This window comes from Epinephelus lanceolatus, chromosome 5 (genome assembly GCF_041903045.1).
Source record: "Epinephelus lanceolatus isolate andai-2023 chromosome 5, ASM4190304v1, whole genome shotgun sequence".
In the NCBI taxonomy this organism is placed as follows: Eukaryota; Metazoa; Chordata; class Actinopteri; order Perciformes; family Serranidae; genus Epinephelus; species Epinephelus lanceolatus.
Window position 1 is genome coordinate 29,123,443 of NC_135738.1, and position 21,138 is coordinate 29,144,580.

General features: G+C 44.0%; 1 protein-coding gene across 6 annotated transcripts in view; it reads right to left on the reverse strand.

The window, feature by feature from the left end:
- The window catches only part of LOC117262067 (excitatory amino acid transporter 2), a 33,075-nt gene extending 12,137 nt beyond the window's left edge, over nt 1-20,938 (reverse strand). For 2 of the 6 annotated variants that reach the window (XM_078168016.1, XM_033634710.2), the window contains exons 1-2: nt 20,572-20,938; nt 373-512 (exon numbers count right to left, since the gene is read on the reverse strand). In XM_078168016.1, coding sequence (XP_078024142.1) covers nt 373-502 — 130 coding nt within the window. In that variant the 5' untranslated portion in view covers nt 503-512; nt 20,572-20,938. Of the gene's footprint in view, nt 1-372; nt 513-3,252; nt 3,692-18,851; nt 18,967-20,571 lie in introns of those variants that run through there. The other 4 variants (XM_033634712.2, XM_033634709.2, XM_033634711.2 and 1 more) reach the window with 3 other exon arrangements.
- Nucleotides 20,939-21,138: the final 200 nt, after the last annotated feature.

Below are 21,138 nucleotides of genomic sequence, written 5' to 3' on the forward strand. Positions count from 1 at the left end.
CATGAATACTTTTGTGCCCTTTCCCTCTTTTCATTAAATCTCCCCCCGTGGCGCTGTGAGCCACAGCCATAATCACAATATTTTTCATGCACCACCAGAGGCTGTTTGGATGTTCAGTGCTGCAGAGAGCGTTTGATAGCAACAGGTGGCACGGAGCTGGGGAAGGTCAGGACACCCAGTCATCTTACTGTCTGTTACACTGAACAGGCACAGATGGCATCTCCTTCTCATATTTCCAGCAAGCTGCATAATCGAGGTCTGAGTTAACAGATCACAGAGCTCAGTGGTGGACTTTCGCACGCCTTTCTTTTTCAGAGGTGCTTTAGGGGGGGAAAAAAGGACTAAAAATACACCAATGATGAGCAGACTTACCGAGGACGGTGAGTGTGAGCAGAAGGTTCTTGAACATTTTGGAGCAGACTTGGGCGCATTTGGACTGAGGCCTGGCCTCGATGGGCTCCAGGTGACTCTCGTGCATCCTCACCTCAACTTGTTTAGGCATACTGTTGGCACTGCGACAGAGAGAAGAAACAGGTGAGACTGTGTGGTCACTGTGAGAGGCATTATGTTGACTTTACAATGAAATGCAGCACCATGATACAGAAATCAGATCATCTGGAGATGCACAGCGTCTCTGCGAAAATATCCCGGATATAGTTAAAAAGAAAACAGTGGATGATTTAAAAAAAAATGTTAAGCATTTAAGTGTGTTGCCAAGCTGTCACTTCAACACTGTCCATGGTTACTATAGCATCCAACAGATGGAAGCTGACTACAAGCTGCTGCTTGTAAAATTACAATCCTTTGAGGACGATACTTCAGCAGCGCAGCATCTCAAAGCGTCAGTTTTTTTAAAAGATTTGTGTGGCGCACTTATTTTGATAAATTAATAATTGTGTAGGGTTTTGCAAGAATTTACTGGCATGTCTACATTGCATAATTTGGCTGACTGTAATAACTTTCAAGACAGTTTTATCATGCATAAAGAAATTAGATGGATCTAATATTCTGATATATGTCTGCATGGCATTAACATAGACAGAAGAAAGAGTGAAGCAGATTGAATTTTCAATATAAACCCAGATAAATTATGGAGTCATTATTCAAAATACATTAATTAATTGCTGTATGCAGTGGTTCACAGTGACAGCGATGAAAAAAGTGAAACAGATGCCAACTTGACAGTACAAAACGTCCATAATTTACAGCGTGGAGAAGAAAACATTTTGCACTTATTCACCCTCATATACATTCTTATGATTGTGTGACAGTAAATTTAGCAGCACACAAAACCTCAAACACAATAGTAGGAAGAGAGGGCTCAGTCACGCAGCCTAATTAGCTGAATGAAAAGTGATTTCCCATTACAGGCAGCGCAGAGCCGTTTCCTGCCGCCCCATCGAGGTGCAAACGTGTCTGTTGGCGAGAGGAGAGCCAGCTGTGTCTGTCACATGCCAGTGAGGCAGGTGTTCAATAACTCTGTCAGAGCTTTCGATTCATCCACTCTTCAACAATTCACAGGAATAATCTATCAAATTGTGTTCCTCCGTTTGACATCTTTTTGGTCTATGAGGAGATAGAAATGTCTCTGTGTTCCTATTCATCCCCAATAAGTCCATAGAAACGTCTGCTGTGATGGATATACAAAGAAAAGCAAAGAAGAAATAATGTGACTCTGACCTTTCACCTCACCCCTGGGGTTCATGGCCTGAAACTCACAAATGGAAGCTTCTGGTGAACTGAATGTTTTTTTGTCCTCGTCCCCTCCCCCCATAGTCCACTATGAAGTCAGAACACTTCATAGATATTAATCATGTTGGCTGTCAAGTTGTTATTTTTTCAAAGCTGAAACTTGATCAAAGGCAAGACAGGGAGCTCGAATCAATAGGCAGAGTTTGGAGAACTTCCTCGCAACCAAAGGCTCTTTGTGATGTTATTGTTGTTGTGTGAGTAGTCACTAATAATTCCAAATGGACACACACACACACAGAGACTCACACATTTACACACACCTCCCCCAGCTTTGTGTATTGCTGCTTTGTGAGGTTGGCTATAGGAAGACCACCTGGTCAGCTTCCAGGCACACAGATGGACCAATCCCGTTTCCTCTTATTAATTTCAAAGTGAAGTGTGAAACACAGAAAATACATGCAAACAGCAGGCGAACAGTGGGCCGCCGTTATTTCATATTTCCGCTGATAGTCAAATGAATTAGTAAAACCCCAGGAATAAAACCCTGAAAAATTGGTAATCCCATTCCATAAGAGTGATGAGTGCTGTTAATTGAATTTCTCTCCCCTTTTCTCTCCCTTTCATTATTTTTAGCTCTAACAGAGAGAGGAAGCAGACGCTGGACGTCACCGAGGTCGGATATTATTCTGTCATGATTCTCTCATTAGCGCTTCTCTCACCAAGTCAGAGACAGATGAGAGAGAGGGTTCGCGCGACCCGATGATAGATGAAAACGAAAAATGTACAGCTAGGAGTAATCAGCTACAGCGGAGGACTGTCATCCCACATCAACTGGAAATAATAATGTGTTTTTATGTTATAGAGCCATTTAACTGCATGGAAGAATTCCCCTTACTGTATGCTGATTCATATGCAATGAGCTTCAAATGAATCCTCTCTGCCACAAAGAATAAATCCAAGATATTAAGCTTACAAGATTTCAGGATCCATTTACTTTTAAGAAGCTGAACTTAAATGTCAAAAAGATGTTAAGAGCTACTTGTAAAATAAGCTTCTGTGGCTATAAATAGATTTGACAAAAAAAAAAAGTCCAATAGAGCCTCGTAATTCAGAAGTCATGATATTCACATACTGACACACACATGCACACACACACACATAGCCACACAGTTTCTTCTCCTCAGCCTCTAATGGGATCATCTTATAAACCGGTTAATCTTGGCCGAGGGCTTAGTCAGATTAATTGCATTACAGGACCGTAAAGCCATGAAAAATTAATGATGGCCTTAATAAAACAACACCTGGTGTCATCCCAGGTGTTGTACAGTTTAAAAGACAAGTGATCCAAAATGTTATTGTCTTTAAGTTAAAAAAAAAGAGAGGCTTCCTTGCATATTTTGCTGATATACTACACTTAATATACTCATTTACTTACTAAAATGCATCAGCATGTCATGTTTACTTTTAACTTTTGCATAAAAATAACACTGTTTGCATTAAATTAATAAGTAGAGACAAAGTAAAAGTAGATTATACTGCAAGTGTGATGCCAGTACTTACTTCATTTCTGTTGGAGTTGAGGTAAATGCTATATACATTGACCAGGATCAAACCTCCAGCCTTTGGTATCTATGAGTGAATCAGCACAAGAATTCGTCAGCTGGATCACGACTGCTCCATCCAAAAACTGTTGCTGGGTGTCAGCAGGTAAGATCCGCAGATAAAACACCAGCGCTCTGCTGACAGCTAGCCGCTCTCAGCTCTCCACCAGCTCTTCCAAAGCATCCAGAGAGGAGCGAGTCAACACAGCCCAGACGACAGACCCAGTCACAGCCTCAGCAACCTGAAATGCCCCATCCTGAAGTCTGCAACCCCCCCCCCCCTCAGCCTCCACCCCCTGACCACACCACCACCAATATCTGAGCTTAAGAGTCAAATCCCTCAGGGACCCTCCATTCCCTGGACACTGTAATCCCCCCCCCCCCCCCCCCCCCCCCCAGAGAGCACGTTCCCAGACTACATGGGATAGTGAGGGAAAGGCCAGGCTGCTGGAGATGATGCCTGCTAATGGCACAATGCGGACAGTAGTGCTTTGTCAGTAGCCCCTTTGCTGAGAGGGGAATAAACGACAAAGGAATGACAGATGACAGATTTAATGTCATAATGTTGCCGTTCGGGAGCTTTGAGGTCATCCTGATGGACAGCAGATGAGAGGTTAATGTTTATTGCTTTCTGCAGCTACACTACAACGTATTATGTCACACTTGAGCCACAGTAGAGCAAGAGCTATATTATGAGGTATGCTTTGATCTACGTGGTTACGTCACATGCAAAAAGGCCCAAATCATTACATTCAAAGATATGATAGATGTTTAATACAATGTCTTTCAGGGAGGATAGCTACAAAAGATTCTGGCAAAATAGGATCCACACATTCAAGTCACACACTCCAACATATAGATTTACACATCCCCACTATTCAACAAAAGTCCAAAGTGTTGAAATCCAAAGCACAAATGACCAACGTGATTCATGTGAGGATGGTGTCACGCTGATTTCCCTCCAGTCTCTCAGCAGCATGGGACTTCACATCGTATTGAGCAGTATCACATTATTCTAATTAGGGAAATGTGTTGGAAAGCTATTTCCTCTTCAAACAAATGACCAACCGCACAACAAAAGCCAGAGGAATCCCATCCCTGTCGGCAAAGGTTGTGTCATGAGAAATCACTCATCCTAAATCCCTTGACATGTCATACACGTTGAAAGGGCCCTCTCAGGAAAGAGGGAGCATTTTTCAGGGGATGAGAGTGAGAGCGTAGGACAGAGGAGAAGGGGTTACACGGGGGAGTAAGAGGGACACTCAGGGAGAAGGGGGTACTGGGGTCACACCAGCACCTCCCAGCCAAAAGAGGGGCCTGTGAGGGGAAGGCTGAGGCAGCCATCCCTGCTCTTGGCTGGTACCATGTGAAGCTCTCTGCTTCCTCTCTCTTCCTTCTGAGGGGCTTTGTTTCACACGCAAACAGTGGCAGTGGCCCCAACTCGCCCGGCCAAGCGCTGCATCCAAACTGGCAGGGGCGAGAAAAGAAGGGAGGGGGCACGAATGGGAGGGGGTGTAAGGGTATAGCGAGGGAGGGGGGTGAGGGCAGTGGGCATGTCCAGAATGCCAGTTCTTTCAGGCCACTGATGTCATGCCTGTGCCCACCGTGGGAGAGCAGCGGAGGGACCAAGGCGCCCCTTTTTCTTTCCCCCTCCACAGTCTCTTTTTCCAGGATGAATGAATCTTTCAGAAGCGGCAGCCCATTGTGTCCCATAATCGACGGCGATTATCCCGATTTTATGCTGCCTTCCCAGTGCGAGGAGGTTCCCTGAGTGCTGGCATTGAGGACCGCTGCGATGCAGCAAGGACCACGAGGGGTTGTCCTAGCAACACTCTGTGGCTTAGAGAGAAGGGGATGAAGGGGAAAGAGGAAGCTCACAGCCACACACACACACACACACCCGGCATACAAACACACAGCCTGCACACACACCACATAAAGATGGGATACAGCTTGAAAGATTAGTAGATGGACAGACACGTTACATCTTAACCTCACCAAAGCAAACGTCATGTCATAAATAAAGAAGTAATGCATTTATTATGCATTCAAGTACTTTACAAAACTTCACAGGACACATCTAAATAGAGCGTCTGTGGTGTCAGCGCTGCATAATTAATGACACCAGCTTTGCCAAACAATGCCACTCTACCATCCACAACATGTGCAATCATTAACAAGTTTGCGTTAGCTACTGGTTGCGTGATCATACTCATCTAATTCAGCTTGTTGGGATCCATGCAATAGCCCAGGAGAAGATGTAAATGAGAATACAAGTTTCCCACTGGTCTCCCGAGGGGCCCGATGCCCGTTCTCATGACTGGAGCATCACAATATACTGTGAGGTAAAGACAACTGGAGCCGGGCCAGGCTCCGGATATATCTGGCCCCCCTGGGCCTCACAGCCACTTGCCATGCAGTGGGAAGAAATGGGCTCACACATACTGGCTGCCTAGGAGCTGTGAAAAAGCACCCCCCTGCCTCCAAAATGAAGCTCTCAGCAAACACTTCAGGTTGTGCTGTGCATAGGAAGTGGGAGATAAATTCCAGCATCGGAAGAAAGGGAAGCTTTGTCACTCTACACCTCTCAGTTATGTATCCCGAGATGGCTGTCGGCATGAATGCATTCAGTGATAGATAGTGATGGAGATGTGTGGACTGTCATGCAAATCTTGTTTATTCCATCAGCGGCGTAACCTACTCTTCTTCAGCAGCGAAACAAAACACACAAGGTCCTCTAACAGTCCTGCTTGGGAAGACACATCTCCTTTGATTGAAAGGATCATGACAAAAAAAGTTCCCATCGGGAAGTTGCCTCAAAACTTTGCATAGATTCAACCCTGAGTACCAAACCACAATCAACACCAGTCTTTTCTGTTATTCCTGTATATGTGCAAAAAATGTTTTAAGAATAAAAAAATATGTTCTCATATTATCTGAGTCTGATCTGCAAAATAATCCTTGATCTGTGTATGTGGGTGTCCGTGTGCGCACATTCTGAATCTACTCGTCCAAAGCAGACAACACACATGGTCAAACCTTAGTGTGTCCCTACATCAGCTATCACAGGCAGTATCACTGCAGGTGAACAAGACCCTTAATTGTCTTGATTTGGTTGATTTAAGCGAATGACCCCAAGCAAATGTAGGTGCGCAGAGTCACCAGGCGGTCCACTTGAAAGCTAACTTGAACTGCTTCCAAGTGGACCCTGGAGTGAGAACGCAGTATGATCAAAGGCGGGCACGGAGCCAAAGGAACTGCACATTGAATGAAGCAGATTTTTGCAGATATTCACCCGAGTCAACTCCACACTGTCGCTCACTGTTTTTTGGACTGAATGAAAGAGCGAATCAATGAATGGAGGGCAAATAACAGATTCTAAAGGATGTGAATCTGTAATACCAAACAATACACTCATTTACAGTCCAGTTTCTATACGCGCTTTACTTCTGCTTTTTGGTCACACTTTAGTAAATTTGACTTGCAATAGTGTAGATCAGATTTGTTGCATCAATGGAGCAGAACAAAGGAAATATTAATAACTATAAAAGCATGTTCTTTGTAATATATGGTTGGATTTTGGTTACTCTATGGGAATTCTGTTGTAGATTCTGTCTTCAGAATCAGGCCTCTTAGCAACCAATAATTACAATAAAACAAATGTTTTTTGCTTTAATTTCTATAAACTACTCAATGAAATTTGGGGTATTGGAACCTTAAGTGCTTACAAGATACCATTTGGAATTGATTAAATATGCCCAGAAGAGTGAAGATGATTGATTATTAATCAATATTGTTATTATTAATACATTGTTCTTTTGGTGATCATTGAAGGCCACCTTAAATGAGTTTGGGTGGTCTGGTCTTGAAGGGTTAACAAAAAGAAGAGCAGGCATTCCATGGTCAGTGACACAGCCTTATGCTGTGTTCCGAAACATTCTCACTCCGACTTTGTCACATACTGACGTTGGTCATAGACTTTCCACGTCCACATGTGACGTGCAAGGTACCCTGGGTGCGTTGGTTGTTGACATTCAGGAACACCGTGTCAAGTTCTGCCTGTTACATGTATTGTCTTCTTTCAAAATACACTTCCTTTTCCCAGGAAATTTACCATTTACGTACAGTCACTTTCAAAATGAACACACTTAGTCAGTACAACACCGCAAATTGACCTTTTTTTTTCCTTCAACAACAAGCACACATGGTTGGGTTTAGGAAAAAATAATAGGGTTTGGCTTTAGAATCTTACTGGACATGAACACCGCTCTCTCAGGTGAAAATCGGTGTTTGGTGGACCCATCCACCACCCCTCCCACCCGACCCAGTCAGACTTTCGCCGCCTTAACTTTCGCCCTTGTCCTTCCACGTTTCCCCCTGATGCCGCCCAGCACTGTTAAACTATAACGGCAACCGGTTGCAAATCATGGCTACATTATAGGACGCCTTTATTGTTTGGTTTCTGACGCCGCAAGTCACTGCCCAAGAGCCGGATTTCGATGACTTTGGAGTGAGACCAGGCTTTGTGTTCACACTACGAGCGACACAACAACAGGCTACAAGTCATTTTCAACAGAAGCCGGTGACATGAAGCTACAAACTGACGCCCAATGTTTGTCGCTGCTGACACATGTGACACACTACAAATCTTCACAAAAGTGAAGCTGGGCTCAACTTTTTTCAGCGCTCCAATGATTTGGTGTCAACCCATTATATGTTTTTGTTTGTAGCTGTGGTACTGTGTTATTTAGCTTAGTTAGCTAATGCTATGCTAGCCTTAGGCCCATTGCGGCAAAAACACAGGTATGCAATGGGGGGTGAATGTAGTGTGATGTTTAAATGGGGCTATATTTTTGACCAAATACAAACTTTAGATGACAGTCGAGATGCTTCGTGGCAAGTAGCAGACACACACAAGTCCCTAACGACGTAACTTTGTTAACGTGCGCTTGAGCAACACTTCACCTGTGACTCAGCTGTAATGTAGCCAGCCAGGCTGTTGCGTTGTCGCTCATAGTGTGAGCACAGCATCAGGCCTCTGCTCAGGTTGATCTGAGCTGTGGTGCTGTAGGAGCTGCTTTTAATATAACTGATCCTAGAGATGATCATGAGGTTAACATGCAGCATTCCAGTACTTAAGCTACCAAGAGTCCTCTCAAGTCATACATAACACCAGCAATTAGTGGCAGGTCACACGATTCTACAAACTGCAGACAGAAGGAATCCTCCTTATTTGGCAAATGTCTGTGTCTCTGTGTTTTTCTGTGACAGTTCTACTGAAGAGAACAAATCTCCTTTTTGGTTACTGTCCATCACTTGCGGCAATTCGTCAAATATGTCTCACATTGTCAGCAACAGCTGTAACTCCTGTTTTTATTTTTATGCTTTCATCACATTTTCCATTTATAGCTTTCTATTTTACAATCAGGGTGCATCCAAATCCTGGCAAGGCATGGTTGTACCATACTGTACGTGCCTGTCTCTCAGCATCCTCTAAGGTTTCCCTTTGTTTGGCACAACTCTTTGTGTCCATAATGAGGCAGTCATTAGAGAGAGCCTCTGGGAATCCTGAGGCTAGTGTTGTAGTCTGCATAGGTCTCTTAGATGTGACCAGCTCCACTGCAATTATGTGCTAACAGCCCATTATGCTGGGGATTGGTTGTCATAGGGCTGAATCGGGTGATTCCCATTCATCTGGATAATATCTGCAGATAGATTTAGTTTGATGGCATCCAATGCAACCACAACCCACTTCACAGACGGAGCTACAGTTGGGCTCTCAATCATACACCAGCACTCGGCCCCACATGTCTTTTCCTCTCCGCCTCCACATTTAGGTCTCCTCTTTTTTTTCTGTTTAACTGACAGTCTTTCCTCCTTCATTTTTTAAGAGTCTTAACTTTCATGCTATGTTTTCAGTCGTGCCATTAAAAGCTGCAACCAAAAGGATTTTGTTACTCCCCTCTCCCAGCCCCCATCTTTTGCCCAAAGCCGCACAGATGAAAGGTCAGCAGAGAAAAGAAGATCATCCATAGTCATGTGAGATTTTCCCGCTGCACGTCGCCGCGACCTCCTCTGTTCGATGAGGGGCTACACACCTACTGTAGACAACACTCATTTCTTTTCTCCTATAGCTGCCTGCTGCATATGAAGCGATGCTACTATCATTAGCAAAGGCGCATCTGTTTAACAGAGCTGGCTATATAGCAGCACGCAGCTTTTGATGGCTGCGGTCCGATCCCCACAGGAGCTCATTAAAACTGCCAGTAAGGCAGGACCACCCCACCCCCTACTACAACCATGGCTATGGTATACCCGCTACATTGCTGAGAGGGGGATGACAGAGGCAGAGGGAGAGGTGGGAGGGGTGAAACGGTAGGAACGCCATATAAAGATAGATGTGTAACAATGTATGGGGGAAGGGGAAGGGAAAAAAGGGGGAGGGTGGAAAAAGGAAGGTGTGGCTGATGAAGGTAAGGATGGAGACAAAGGAATGGAATGGTAAACAGATGAGAAAATAAGAGACGGTGGAGAGAAAGGGTTAGAAAAAGGCCAGATTAAAGCAATTAATTGTGAAGCGGAGAAGCGGAGAGGTGAGATGGAGCATGTTGCTACAAATACAGTATATTAAGGGCGTCTGTGTTATCAGGTTATCTGTGGATACGTGAAGAGCTGACATCTGTGTTGGGCAGCTGGCCCTGTGAAATGGGATTAGTGCACAAACCACGTTTCATACATCACTAAGCTCACCTGCCACACTCTCAAATTTAAATGTACGTAGATGATACCCTCTTCTCGCTCACATTTGTGTGAGTACAAAATGCAAGACACACACACACATGCACACGTACACACTGTTGTCTGTGGTCATAAATCTTAGCTGGTCCAGTCCCGTGGTTCTCGAGGCGGGGTGAGAGGGTTACAGTCTCACTCAGGATTTGCCAATAAGAGAGCTAAGGAGGATGGATGTTCTCTCACTAATTAAACACTGGAGTCTGTAGGGACTGAGCACAGCCTGCAGCAGCGGCCATGCCCCGCTCTCCTCACACCACCCTGCAGTGATGACAGAAAGGACATTCCTGCACACACACATAGCTCATTACATCAGCCAGCTAAGCCAAATGACCACACAAACACACTCATACATATACATTTCTCGCACATGACTCACCAAGTCATAAAGGCTGCTATTCAATTTAAATTTGTCAGTGGTTATAGGGTACCAATCTCCAAGAAATTACGACTTTAACTGCTGTGTTAATTATGGTGTTGCAGCTGCCTGGATTTTGTTCAGAGACAATTTTCATTTCAAATAATGAAACACTACGTCATGTACTGCATAGGATTCTGAAAGAGGTGGTTAGGGTGGGTGGCGGACATATAAAATGCGCAGAACCTTGAAACCAGAACTTCAGGTTCTTGTCCAGACTCCTGTTAGGTGTAGGCAACAAATACACTTCGGTTAAGGTTGGGGAAAGATCGTGATTTTGAGTGGATGGTGTATTGCAGATTACCTATTTTGGCAGAGAACAACTGAAGTAGGTTGTCAGTGAAGATTTTACTGATACATAACATTTTTGAGAGACGTTAATTAGCAACATTTCCTCATTATGTTGATCAAAAAAACATCATTTCCTCGGCATTATGTTTCCCTAGAAACGCATTTGCTGCTTCAAAGTAGTCGTATTATATAAATGTGGTTAGTTCATGTCTAAAACAAGACAAAGTGGAGGCTCTGTAGGATTACTAAAAATGATAAAGTCAATAAGGAAAGTCACTTTTTAAGTTTTCAGGCTCATACTTCCTTCTTAGATGTCTTGCTAAAAATGTTCTGTACCCAGTGCAGTTCATTATAGACAAAATATATAGTAACTGTATACTGTAGCTCTTGCAGCCATATATTGCACCAGCTGCTCTTTATTCAAGCAACAGAAATTCCTAGACATACATGACAACTTATTTCATACTGTATCTCTTGGTGTGAATTATTCTTGTGCTTTTAGGAAATGTACCATATGGTATCTGCTGGCTGGATGGCATGCAATTATCCTGAAACATATTTAGACATGGTCTATACGGTGATGCTATCGTACGCACATTTCTATAGGGTCCCTGTATGTGTTGTGTTTTTTTCTGATTGTAACACACTCCTTGTACGTGTATCTGCACTGAAGAAAAACACATCACATCAAGGATGACCAGAATACAATGGGGAAGCATATCAGGAAAGCGGGGAAGTGTGACAGAGCTGACAGTCTCTTACTCTCTCATTCTACAGTATGCATTTCTCTTTCTCATCACACTCTGTCTGTCACCGTCTTCCTTTCCTCTCGGTTTTCCCTCGTCCTTCTCTTTCACGTGTGCATATATGTGACATATCAATGCTGTCACAACATACTGCAGGAACTAAAAGAGTGCCCTCATGTGATATGCATGTCTGACAGACAACACATTTTCAGCAGAAGCCCATATCTGGAACCAGGGTCCTTTTTTTCTAGGCAAAAACCTGGTGTGAGCTTATCTGTTTTAGTGCAGCAAACAGGATTTATACAGATATTATACAATGAATCTACAAAGAGAGATTAAAATATGTGTTTGGTTTGTGATCAGTCACTTTTTTTTACCCTCTTAGAAAAGCAAAACTTGAGCCTGTGCTGTAAGCTACACACTGCAAGCCTGCTTTCCTTTCAGTACCACCTCCCTGACACTGTTCTTTCAGGACCACATCATGTATACACATGAGCCAGGAGCTCTTTTTCTCATACCCTTCAAATGCTGTGAAAATAAAGAGCTAACCGTTGCCTATTACCGACTGCTGTTACACGTGAAAAGCCCCAGAGGGACTCCTGCTGCTCCTCAGCTCATTGTTTTTCTTTCCACGTCACTATTCGCTGCATACTTTGTCAAACTATGTAAACATTTCTTCAGTCACACGCAGCACTGGAATGCCATTGAGAGCGAACGCACCCGCTTAGGCTTTTTCCACTGCCTAATTATGACAGCCCGCCTATAGTCACAGTCAATCATGATCAGAACCTCTGGGCGAAAGCATTTTCAACACATTTCCACCGTTTGATCCCAGTCGCAGCCAAATCCCCCAGCGCACACTCATCTTAGCACGCTCAGAGGATGGTAAACCCCCACTTCAGTCGAGATTTAAGGCATACAACACAAATTCCCCGAAATCCTGGTTCGCTGTAATCCTCTACTATTATAAGAGGAGCCAGGATTCCCAGTGATGTCAGGATCCATCTGGATACAAAAGGGATTCTGCACAGTGTGTATAGAGACAGTATAGATCAGAAATAATTCAACCTGACATTAGACTTGGACAATATTTATGATCTTATCTCTTTTTCAGATGTAGGTAGGTAGGGTTGGGCAATATGATGGTATATACCATGCTATGTTATAAATGTGTCCACCGATAGAGATCTGGCAATAACGTTTCCACCATGGGAGCTATTCGGGGAGGGCTATATAGCAAATCACAAATCCAGCTGCCTCACAAGGTTGTACATACAGATGGATGGATGGATGGATGGATGGATAGATAGATAGATAGATAGATAGATAGATAGATAGATAGATAGATAGATAGATAGATAGATGCAACTCCTAATTAACCACTGCATAATGTGGTGAGCCAAAACCTTCAAACAAAACCCTCACTGTGTTCATCAGCCATTGAGGCAAGCCGCTCTTGGAACACGCCACCCCTACTAGAATAATGGGCCACTTTACAGGCCTCAAAGTTAGTTCACAGAATCTAGAGCTGGGAAACCGCTAGCACAGGGTTCATGGGGAGGAGGGGCAACTTAATTGTTTCCTTCGTTTTTGTTTTTGTAACCCCCCCCCCCCCCCTCTCTCTCTCCTCTTTTAGTTCTGAAAAGGGGGCTGACAAACATGCAATGAAGGGGATTGTTGTGTGTTCCGCTGGACAAGTGGGTGAGGTAAACAAAACTAGACTGTCGGGTCTATCAGTTGGGCTCGTCGGGATGGGATAGGCTGAGTGGTGGGGGAGCAGCACCCATGCAGAGGGAGGGATTGGTCAGGGATCCGCAGAGTAGGAGGGGTGAGGGGACGTTTTTGGGGGTAGAGGGGGGTGAGGGGTAAAGGGTCCCGAGGGAGAGAGAGCAAAAGGGGGTTTATTCCGGAAGAAGTGGGAGGCGGACATGGGTGCTGAGGTTACTCCTCAGAGTGTGGGCATTGTATTTGGTGCTGGAGTTCTCATGCATGTCCCGCTTTGGCTCCCCAAAATGTCGGAAAGTGATGGAGCTCTCCGCGATTAAGCGGACAAGTGGCAGCTCTGGTCTGCGCTCCCACAGCTCGGGCTATTTACATACTCAAGAGGAACATTAATGCCGGCCGATCCCCCAGAGTTGAACAAAGAGGCACACAAACCTGCCTCAGAGGCCCATTACGCACTTAATTGAGGATTTGTGGAATAGTAAAAAGGGGCAAAGGAAGAGGAAGGTGGGTGAGGTGGGGAGGGGTAGTGGGTGAAGTGGGCAATGACACCAGTTTTTACTCAGATTAACTTTTTTTTACATTGTTTTTTTTTTTCTGTCCGACTTCAGCTAATGGCAGGGGGATCAAATGTGAAAATGATATCTCGCAACATCTTTGTCACCATATGGAAACTCTAAGCATCATCAAATCCTCTTCCTCTTTATTTCCCATTCGCTGATCCTCCCATTATCCTCATTATGAAACTGTCATGAAAGCTTTACTCTAGAAAGGAAGGCTATATGAAGGGTGAGGCAGCTAACTCCTACAGGAGACAATTATTTTTTTCAAACAACTCAAAACAAGTTAAAAAGAAACATTTATAAAATATTAAATATCCCTTAAATTTTAAGGAAAAGTGAACTAGCTTTCTGCTTTATTGACTTATATTAAGATATTAAGGTTGAGGGAGCAATGGCAAAAACCAAAAGTAGCTCCACGTGATGACCAATGTGAATCTGTCAGACTGCATCTTGTGACAGTCAGATGAAGTCTTATTTGTTTTGAACGAATCTCTTAATGCGCTTTAATTATGATTCTTTTGTTGCAGCACAATGGGCCGATTGTTCTCAACGGCATGGTCACTGGTGCCAAGTGGAAAAAAAAAAAAAAAAACAAGACCCCACCTCCCCCCTGCTCCCTGTTCAGCCCCTCGTCCCTTTTCCAATCACTCCCAGAGCAATTTCGTGACTCCCCCTGCTGACCTGAATTCCAATGTAGCAGGTGCCAATGGGATGTGGGTGGTTGGAGGGCAGCTTTACAGGAAGGAGGAGGACAGTGGCCGTGGCGATGGGGTGGGTGAGATGAGGCCTTCACTGTACCACAGTAAACACCGACTCAATCCCCTCCGGGGCCCCACGCCCAGTATGTAAATGCTAATGTGCTAATGTGATATTAATTGTGTCGAGTCCTTTTGAGAGGAAGAAATGAAAACCACTGATTGAATCATTTAAATTGGAGCAGGAACAGACCGCGATTAACCAGATCAAGTGGGTCCACGTGTGAGAGGAAGTTATTTGTGTGTTAAAGGATGTTTGCCAAACTCTCTTATCTTACGCGTGGCAGGTATGGTATTTGTTCAACCTGTAAACTTGGTAGAATAATAATACACATGTGGGACACTTGGACTATGACTTTTGACCTGTGTCCACCAGATGAGACCAAACGAAAAATTCCCACACAGTCTTTGAACTGGCTGCAGAGCCTCTTATATCTCAAATTCACTTTTACACAGAATGCTATAAAGTACTAGAAAGTTGAAACAATATTTAGTTAAAATTAAATTAATTTCAGAATCAGATATTTTAATAAAACAACCAATATAAAGCAAATTGATTGCAAAGCTCAAACAATAGAAAACTTTATGTAGATTTCGGTTTTGGCTTATTTTCTTAGCTTTCTTTCTTGCTTTATTTTGTGATTGTTAAATAAAATGCTGTGTTGTGTGTTGTCATGTCTGTCCCTCACTATGAGCTCAACAAAGCAAGTTCTTGACAGCACTAATAAAGTAAACTAAACTTGACTAAATCTTCATCTGTATTCAACATATTTTTTCCCACATGCCCAACACACGTTTCCACTTTTGGAGGATACATTCTGTCTCTTAAACAGACTATAAGGGCAGTTTAATGATTGCTGCCCTCTCATAGTGAAACCGAAGAAATGCCTCGACCATAGCTAGTGGAGATCTATCGTTTAGCCGCCCAGCAGCAGACTTGCTGGTGAATGCCTCTGTTTCTGTTCCTGTGCAGTCATACAGAAGTGAAGGGAGCCAGGCTCTTTGTTTTGTCAACCCATGGGAAAGGCCTCACTCTGTTCTGCTCTCTGAGAACCGAAACACTGATTCTATAGGCAAGACTAAAAAAGGAATGAAAAAAAAAGAGCATGAATCCCACATATCAGGAAGATTCACATCAGGAATAAAGTGACGAGGAGGAGATGAATCACAATTCAAGGCCCTGAAAAGCAAGAGAGCGGGCAAACAGGGAAAATCAAGTGCAGAGACAAATGAAACTGGATGATATTTGGGCAATTAGGAAGGGCTGAAATGAAAGAAACAGCTAAGGGGAGAGAAAGAGGAGTATTGAGAAAGCGAGAAAAAGAGAGACAGAGATAGACGAGCATGAGGGTGGTAAAGAGTGAAAAGAGGAGCTGGATGGTACTTTGGCAGCTTCAGCGTGTTCCCAGGAGGATTACTCAAGCACTAGATGCCACAGACTGCCAGCAAGACCACAGAGGAGCTCCATGAATGGAGACCCACAGCCACACACACACACACACATCTCTGGGGATGTTTGAATCCTGGTGTCTATTTCACCTGTTTCCTCTCCTCCCTCTTTTTCATTTCCAGCTCTACTGTCCTTTTCTCTTCCTCTTTCTTTGATTCCTTTAATTTTCCCAGCTAGTTCCCCCTCCTCCATTTTCTCACTCTCTATCTTTATCACTTTTTCTCACTCTCTCCGCAGCTTTTCCAAGCAGCAGCAGCAGTGAGAGAGAGAGAGGTTTGACTTGGCTAGCCACAGACAGGTAACATATGCTACATCTTCGGGCTGCGTGTGCAGCCCTTTTTATTATCCTCGTGCATGGGCAGTGCTGAGGAAATGTTTTCGGGAGGGGGACAACCCCACCTTCCACACTGCTTAGTCACTCCATCATTTGGCCATTTATCTCCTCTCCACCAAAGAAAGAGTTCTATATTTTACTGTCTGTCCTCCCCTTTTTTCTCTTTCTGTCACTCCCACATGTTAAAGCCACTCTCCCACTCTATCTCACACTTCTGGCAGTGTAAAATCTCAGTTTGTCTGGCAGAAACTGAAGCGTTTCAACATTGTTCTTGGGTTTTATTGTTTTTCTCAGGCGCTAAACTGCTCTGAAGGACATTATGGTGGAGCACTGCACAAAATACGAAGGCAGCAAAAGGAAAATAGGCCAGCACTGCCTGCTGCCTGCTTGTTTTCTGTGTTGTCAGGCGTTACATAAAAATATAACTAATTCTGGCTGTGAGAACAAGACCATAGCATCCCATTCTACCCACTGCATGTGAACATCCTATAGGATTCAATTAATCTTTCAGCTTACTCTGCGGTGTCAGTGCAGTTTTCTTGTCCTCAGTTCATGCCTGCTTACTGGTGATGGCTCATTTGCCATCTGGTCAAACCATTCCCAGTCTACAGACAAATCCACCCAGTAGATTCTCCTCTTATTAATTCTCAAGCACAGCCGGCTACTTAAATCAATCCATAAAACGGTTCAGATTGATTAGTAAAAATTTAATTCCCACAGTTAAAGCAGAGTCAATGAAGAAGCTATCAGTTAGCATATTGATTTTTTTTTTTTTTACCGGTGTGCTGTTACTTCCTTTTCCTTTCTGTATTACCTAACCAAGCCTCTCATATCTCCACAACCCCCTCCCCCAACCTGTGTGTGTGTGTGTGTGCCTCATAGTAGAACAGCCCATATTAAACACAACTAACAAACCCACATGTTCACACAAACACCCACTCTGCCCTGTGCACCCCAAGCAATGTCTACCCTAATTAAAGTAACGTCCTCACAGATGGCAAACATAACAGATTCCGAGAAATATGATTTTGACTGGATCTCTCCCAGGGACAGATCAGCGATGCCGCAGGATTTGTCTGGACGTGGGGGAGTGAATGAGTGAATGAGTGAGTGCCTCGGTGTGTTGTCTTGTGCGTGTCTGCATGCATGATTACTTGGATGAATTCATGCTCAGAGGATTTTGACACCCTTGTGACTCCATGTTGGACTTACAATCATTAACTGTCAAAGAAAAAACTGCTGAGAAACACAGCTTAATATGAATATCACACAATGAATGTAAATTTTTGTCCACCAGTGGCCATATCCAAGAGGTGTTTCCTTAATGAGGCAGAATTCCATATGATGCAGCCTTTATTTTGATTCATGCAGCCTTTCCAAACAACAATAATTGCATAAAATAAAAGGAATAATAAACAGAATATGTTTCCTAGAGCAGCATATGGAAACCATTAACACCCAGGAAATCATTTGTTTTCTATTATTTTCCGGCAGACACAGGTAAAAAGGATTAATGGAGCACTCCAAGATAAAAGTCTCTGCATAAATTCACTTACACTAATGATCTCCTCTGTAAACAAATGCTAAATATGTGCATAATGTGCCCAAACAGACTTCCATGGATGTGAATTCTCACTTATGTGAACTGGTTGTTATGGCTGCATGTGCAGAACGCAACACACTCGCACATGGTAAACGCATACCTTCACTTATTAAATAAAAAGAAAATCCACCCCCCACAGATTCAGGACATGCATGTATATATCAAATGACTCATCCCGCCTTTCAGCATGTGTGAGCTCGCCTTGAATGTCTGTTGTGCTCATTCATGTAAGGCAGCAAATGCCACAGTACAGTAGTTTAGAGAGGGTCCTCCGGGAAAAGGACAAAACGCATTAGCTGCATGGACACTTTCCTTTACAGATTCTCCCGGCAATTACACTGAAGGCCGAGGCTTCTTCAGATCCTGGCCCTGCCACACAATGCACATGGTACAGACAGTTCCTTTCAGCACGACCACCAGTGGAAGATAACGTGTCCATTACAGTTAGCGTCCAATAGATACAATTATCTCAAGGCCCAAGGAGAGAAAGGAGAGGGAGAGGGAGAGACTTAGACTTTGAACATCTCACTTAAAAACCACCAGTGGGAAAAAAATGTGTGGAAAAAGTAAACCTAGAAATCAACCTGCCTCAGACGCCTTCGCTCACATATTTACACATGCACAAACCCACAACCACCCACTGAAACCAACCCTCCAGGTTCCCAACAAAACACTGTTTACTATATACGTACATACACACCAAACCAGTCCATGCCAGCACTCTGACCATGTACAATTAGCAATACAAAAAGCATAACACGCACCAGTATCACACAATGCAAACCCTTGAAGTTTAGCATATAATATGCATCTTCTGCCCTGTTGCATTCAGAAACCAGCCTCCTGAGCATCATAACCGGCTCAACAGGCACGCTGCCTCTCACCTGGTTATTTCTAGTAAGCCACGTGGCCAGTTGGACCTGACCAAACAGGAAATTTTGCAGCATGCATAATACCCTCTTTCTGAATGAGCACATAGGCTCCAGAAGGCACAGACCTACCCCCAACTTCCCACAGAGCACATTCAATAGGCCTACATCCAGCATAGGTGCAACTGAGAGGGAGGGATAAAGAGGGAGGGTGGGAGGGCGGGAAGGGAGGAAGCGAGGGACCACCTCCTCTCCAGGTCTCATGCATCAACATGCAGCTGACAGACTCATCCACAAACACAACCTGTACACGTTTTTAAGTGACAGGCCAAGAGTAATGCTAAAGGCGATCAAGTGAGGGTGCCAAGGGAGTTGGTTTCCATGGTGACATTGATGGCGCTATTGGAAAGTTGTGTGTCTGTAGGTTGTGTGTGTTTGTGTGTGTGTGATCGCGTTTTAATATGAAATGGGGAAAGGGCTGCAGCGATTGGCTCAGGAGGTGGGTGGCGATAGTAAGGTAATAGGCATTCCGTTTTGTTTCCTTCCAGGAGCGTTTCTCCCTCGGTGTGTGCAAAAAATAAAACCACTGATGTTTTGTGCTTTCACCGCGGAAAAAAAAATAATAAAGCAAAACCACAGCCAGCACTGAGCAACTGCAATATGCTGCAAGCATTTTCAAGGAGAGATGCACTATAGAAAACACTGCAAATCACAATGTGTGCGCTTTCCTATATCAGATAAAGCAGGTTCACAAATTGTGTATGTATTAGTGAGTCTATAAGAGCAGGGCTAAACATATAGGTGACACCAGAGATAGGTTGTGAACTCAGCCTTTAACTTGTTGACTGATTATCAAATTACATAACGCAGAAGCGCAAAAATCTTATATACAGTCGCACCTGGTGTCCATCCAAGATTTATTGTACTTAGAAAGTTGCCACAAGGTCATTATAAAAGGATATAACTATATATGAAGTAGAATAACCTGTTTGAATTCCATTCAAAGCAACTTCCTTTTCTTTGGAAACATCCAACAGGAAAACGTTGCGCGTTTGGCTGGAGGAAGACGAGGGGAGCCCCTTTGGTTCAGTTAGTACAAGGCTGCTTTTTGGCACGAGTAAACACGCGATTTGAGGGGAGAAAAAAATGTTTGTCACAGAGGTTATATCTACAGCTGTGACACCAAAGTGTTGCCTGCGGCTGATGTCAAGCGCGCAGCTCGTTTGCGTTTTGATTGTTCCCTGCGATGCAACTGTAACTGTCAGGGAATAAAGGTTGACTTGGGTAACGTGGATACGACAAAATCAATTCCACTTTTATTTGATGCATGCACGTCTGAGGTAGTAAGAGAGGTGTGAGTAAATGCAGCTCTGCACTGTGATGATTACTGTTGGAGGTCTGCTGCGCTCCGGGACTATTCGCTGCAGTTTGGATTAATCCATGAGAATATGAATGTTTCACAAAGCAATAAAGTCACTTGTTATTTAAGGGACATTTGCAAACTGCTGTTTTATATATTCTTTAATGGTTTACCTACAAACATGCACCCCCAATGCACCTGCAGTGATTTATCGATTGAGGCAATAATTTTAATTTGCCTGTGATGATAAAAAACAAATTAAGCTGCAAGACAACCAAGACAAGCCGTGCATCTCCTCATCCCTCACACCACTGCGCGTTTATGGACCCTGTTTGCAAGCTGAAATAAAAACAAAAAACAAAAGCAGCATCTTACCTTTGTTGAAAACCACGATGAAAGAAGTTTTTGGTCTTGTCCCCTCGCAGAGTCTTTTCGTATCCGCGTCAGAGGTGGTGAGCCACAGCGAGCCGCAGAGCGCACAGTGGTCCAGGACAGGAGGCGCTTCTTCTCAGACCAAACGGAGGGATTTTCTGTGAGTACAATCCGAGGAGCTGCGCCGCTCAACGTTCCCACTGAATGAGCTCTGCCTCACCTCACTCTTCGGCGCTTTACTCCCCCACCCACCTCCGCCCGTGTCCCCCCTCTTTGTCTCTTCAGCATGGGAATGCCAACTCCCGTTGGTTGAAGATGTAGCCTATAACGTACCCATCTCGCTCTTTTTCTCTCTCTGCCTCTCTCCCTCGGCCACTCTCTCTCTCTCTCACACACACACACACACACACACAGTCTAAGTTGATGTGAAACCTGCTCATGAGGAGGTGTAATGAAAATAGCTGGATGTCCACCACAGAAAGCGTCCTAATAAAATCATGAATTAACATGCAGAGGGTGCACCGTTGGTTCTCAGAGCCTAACTGCCCCGTTGCCCTTATTGACTTTGAT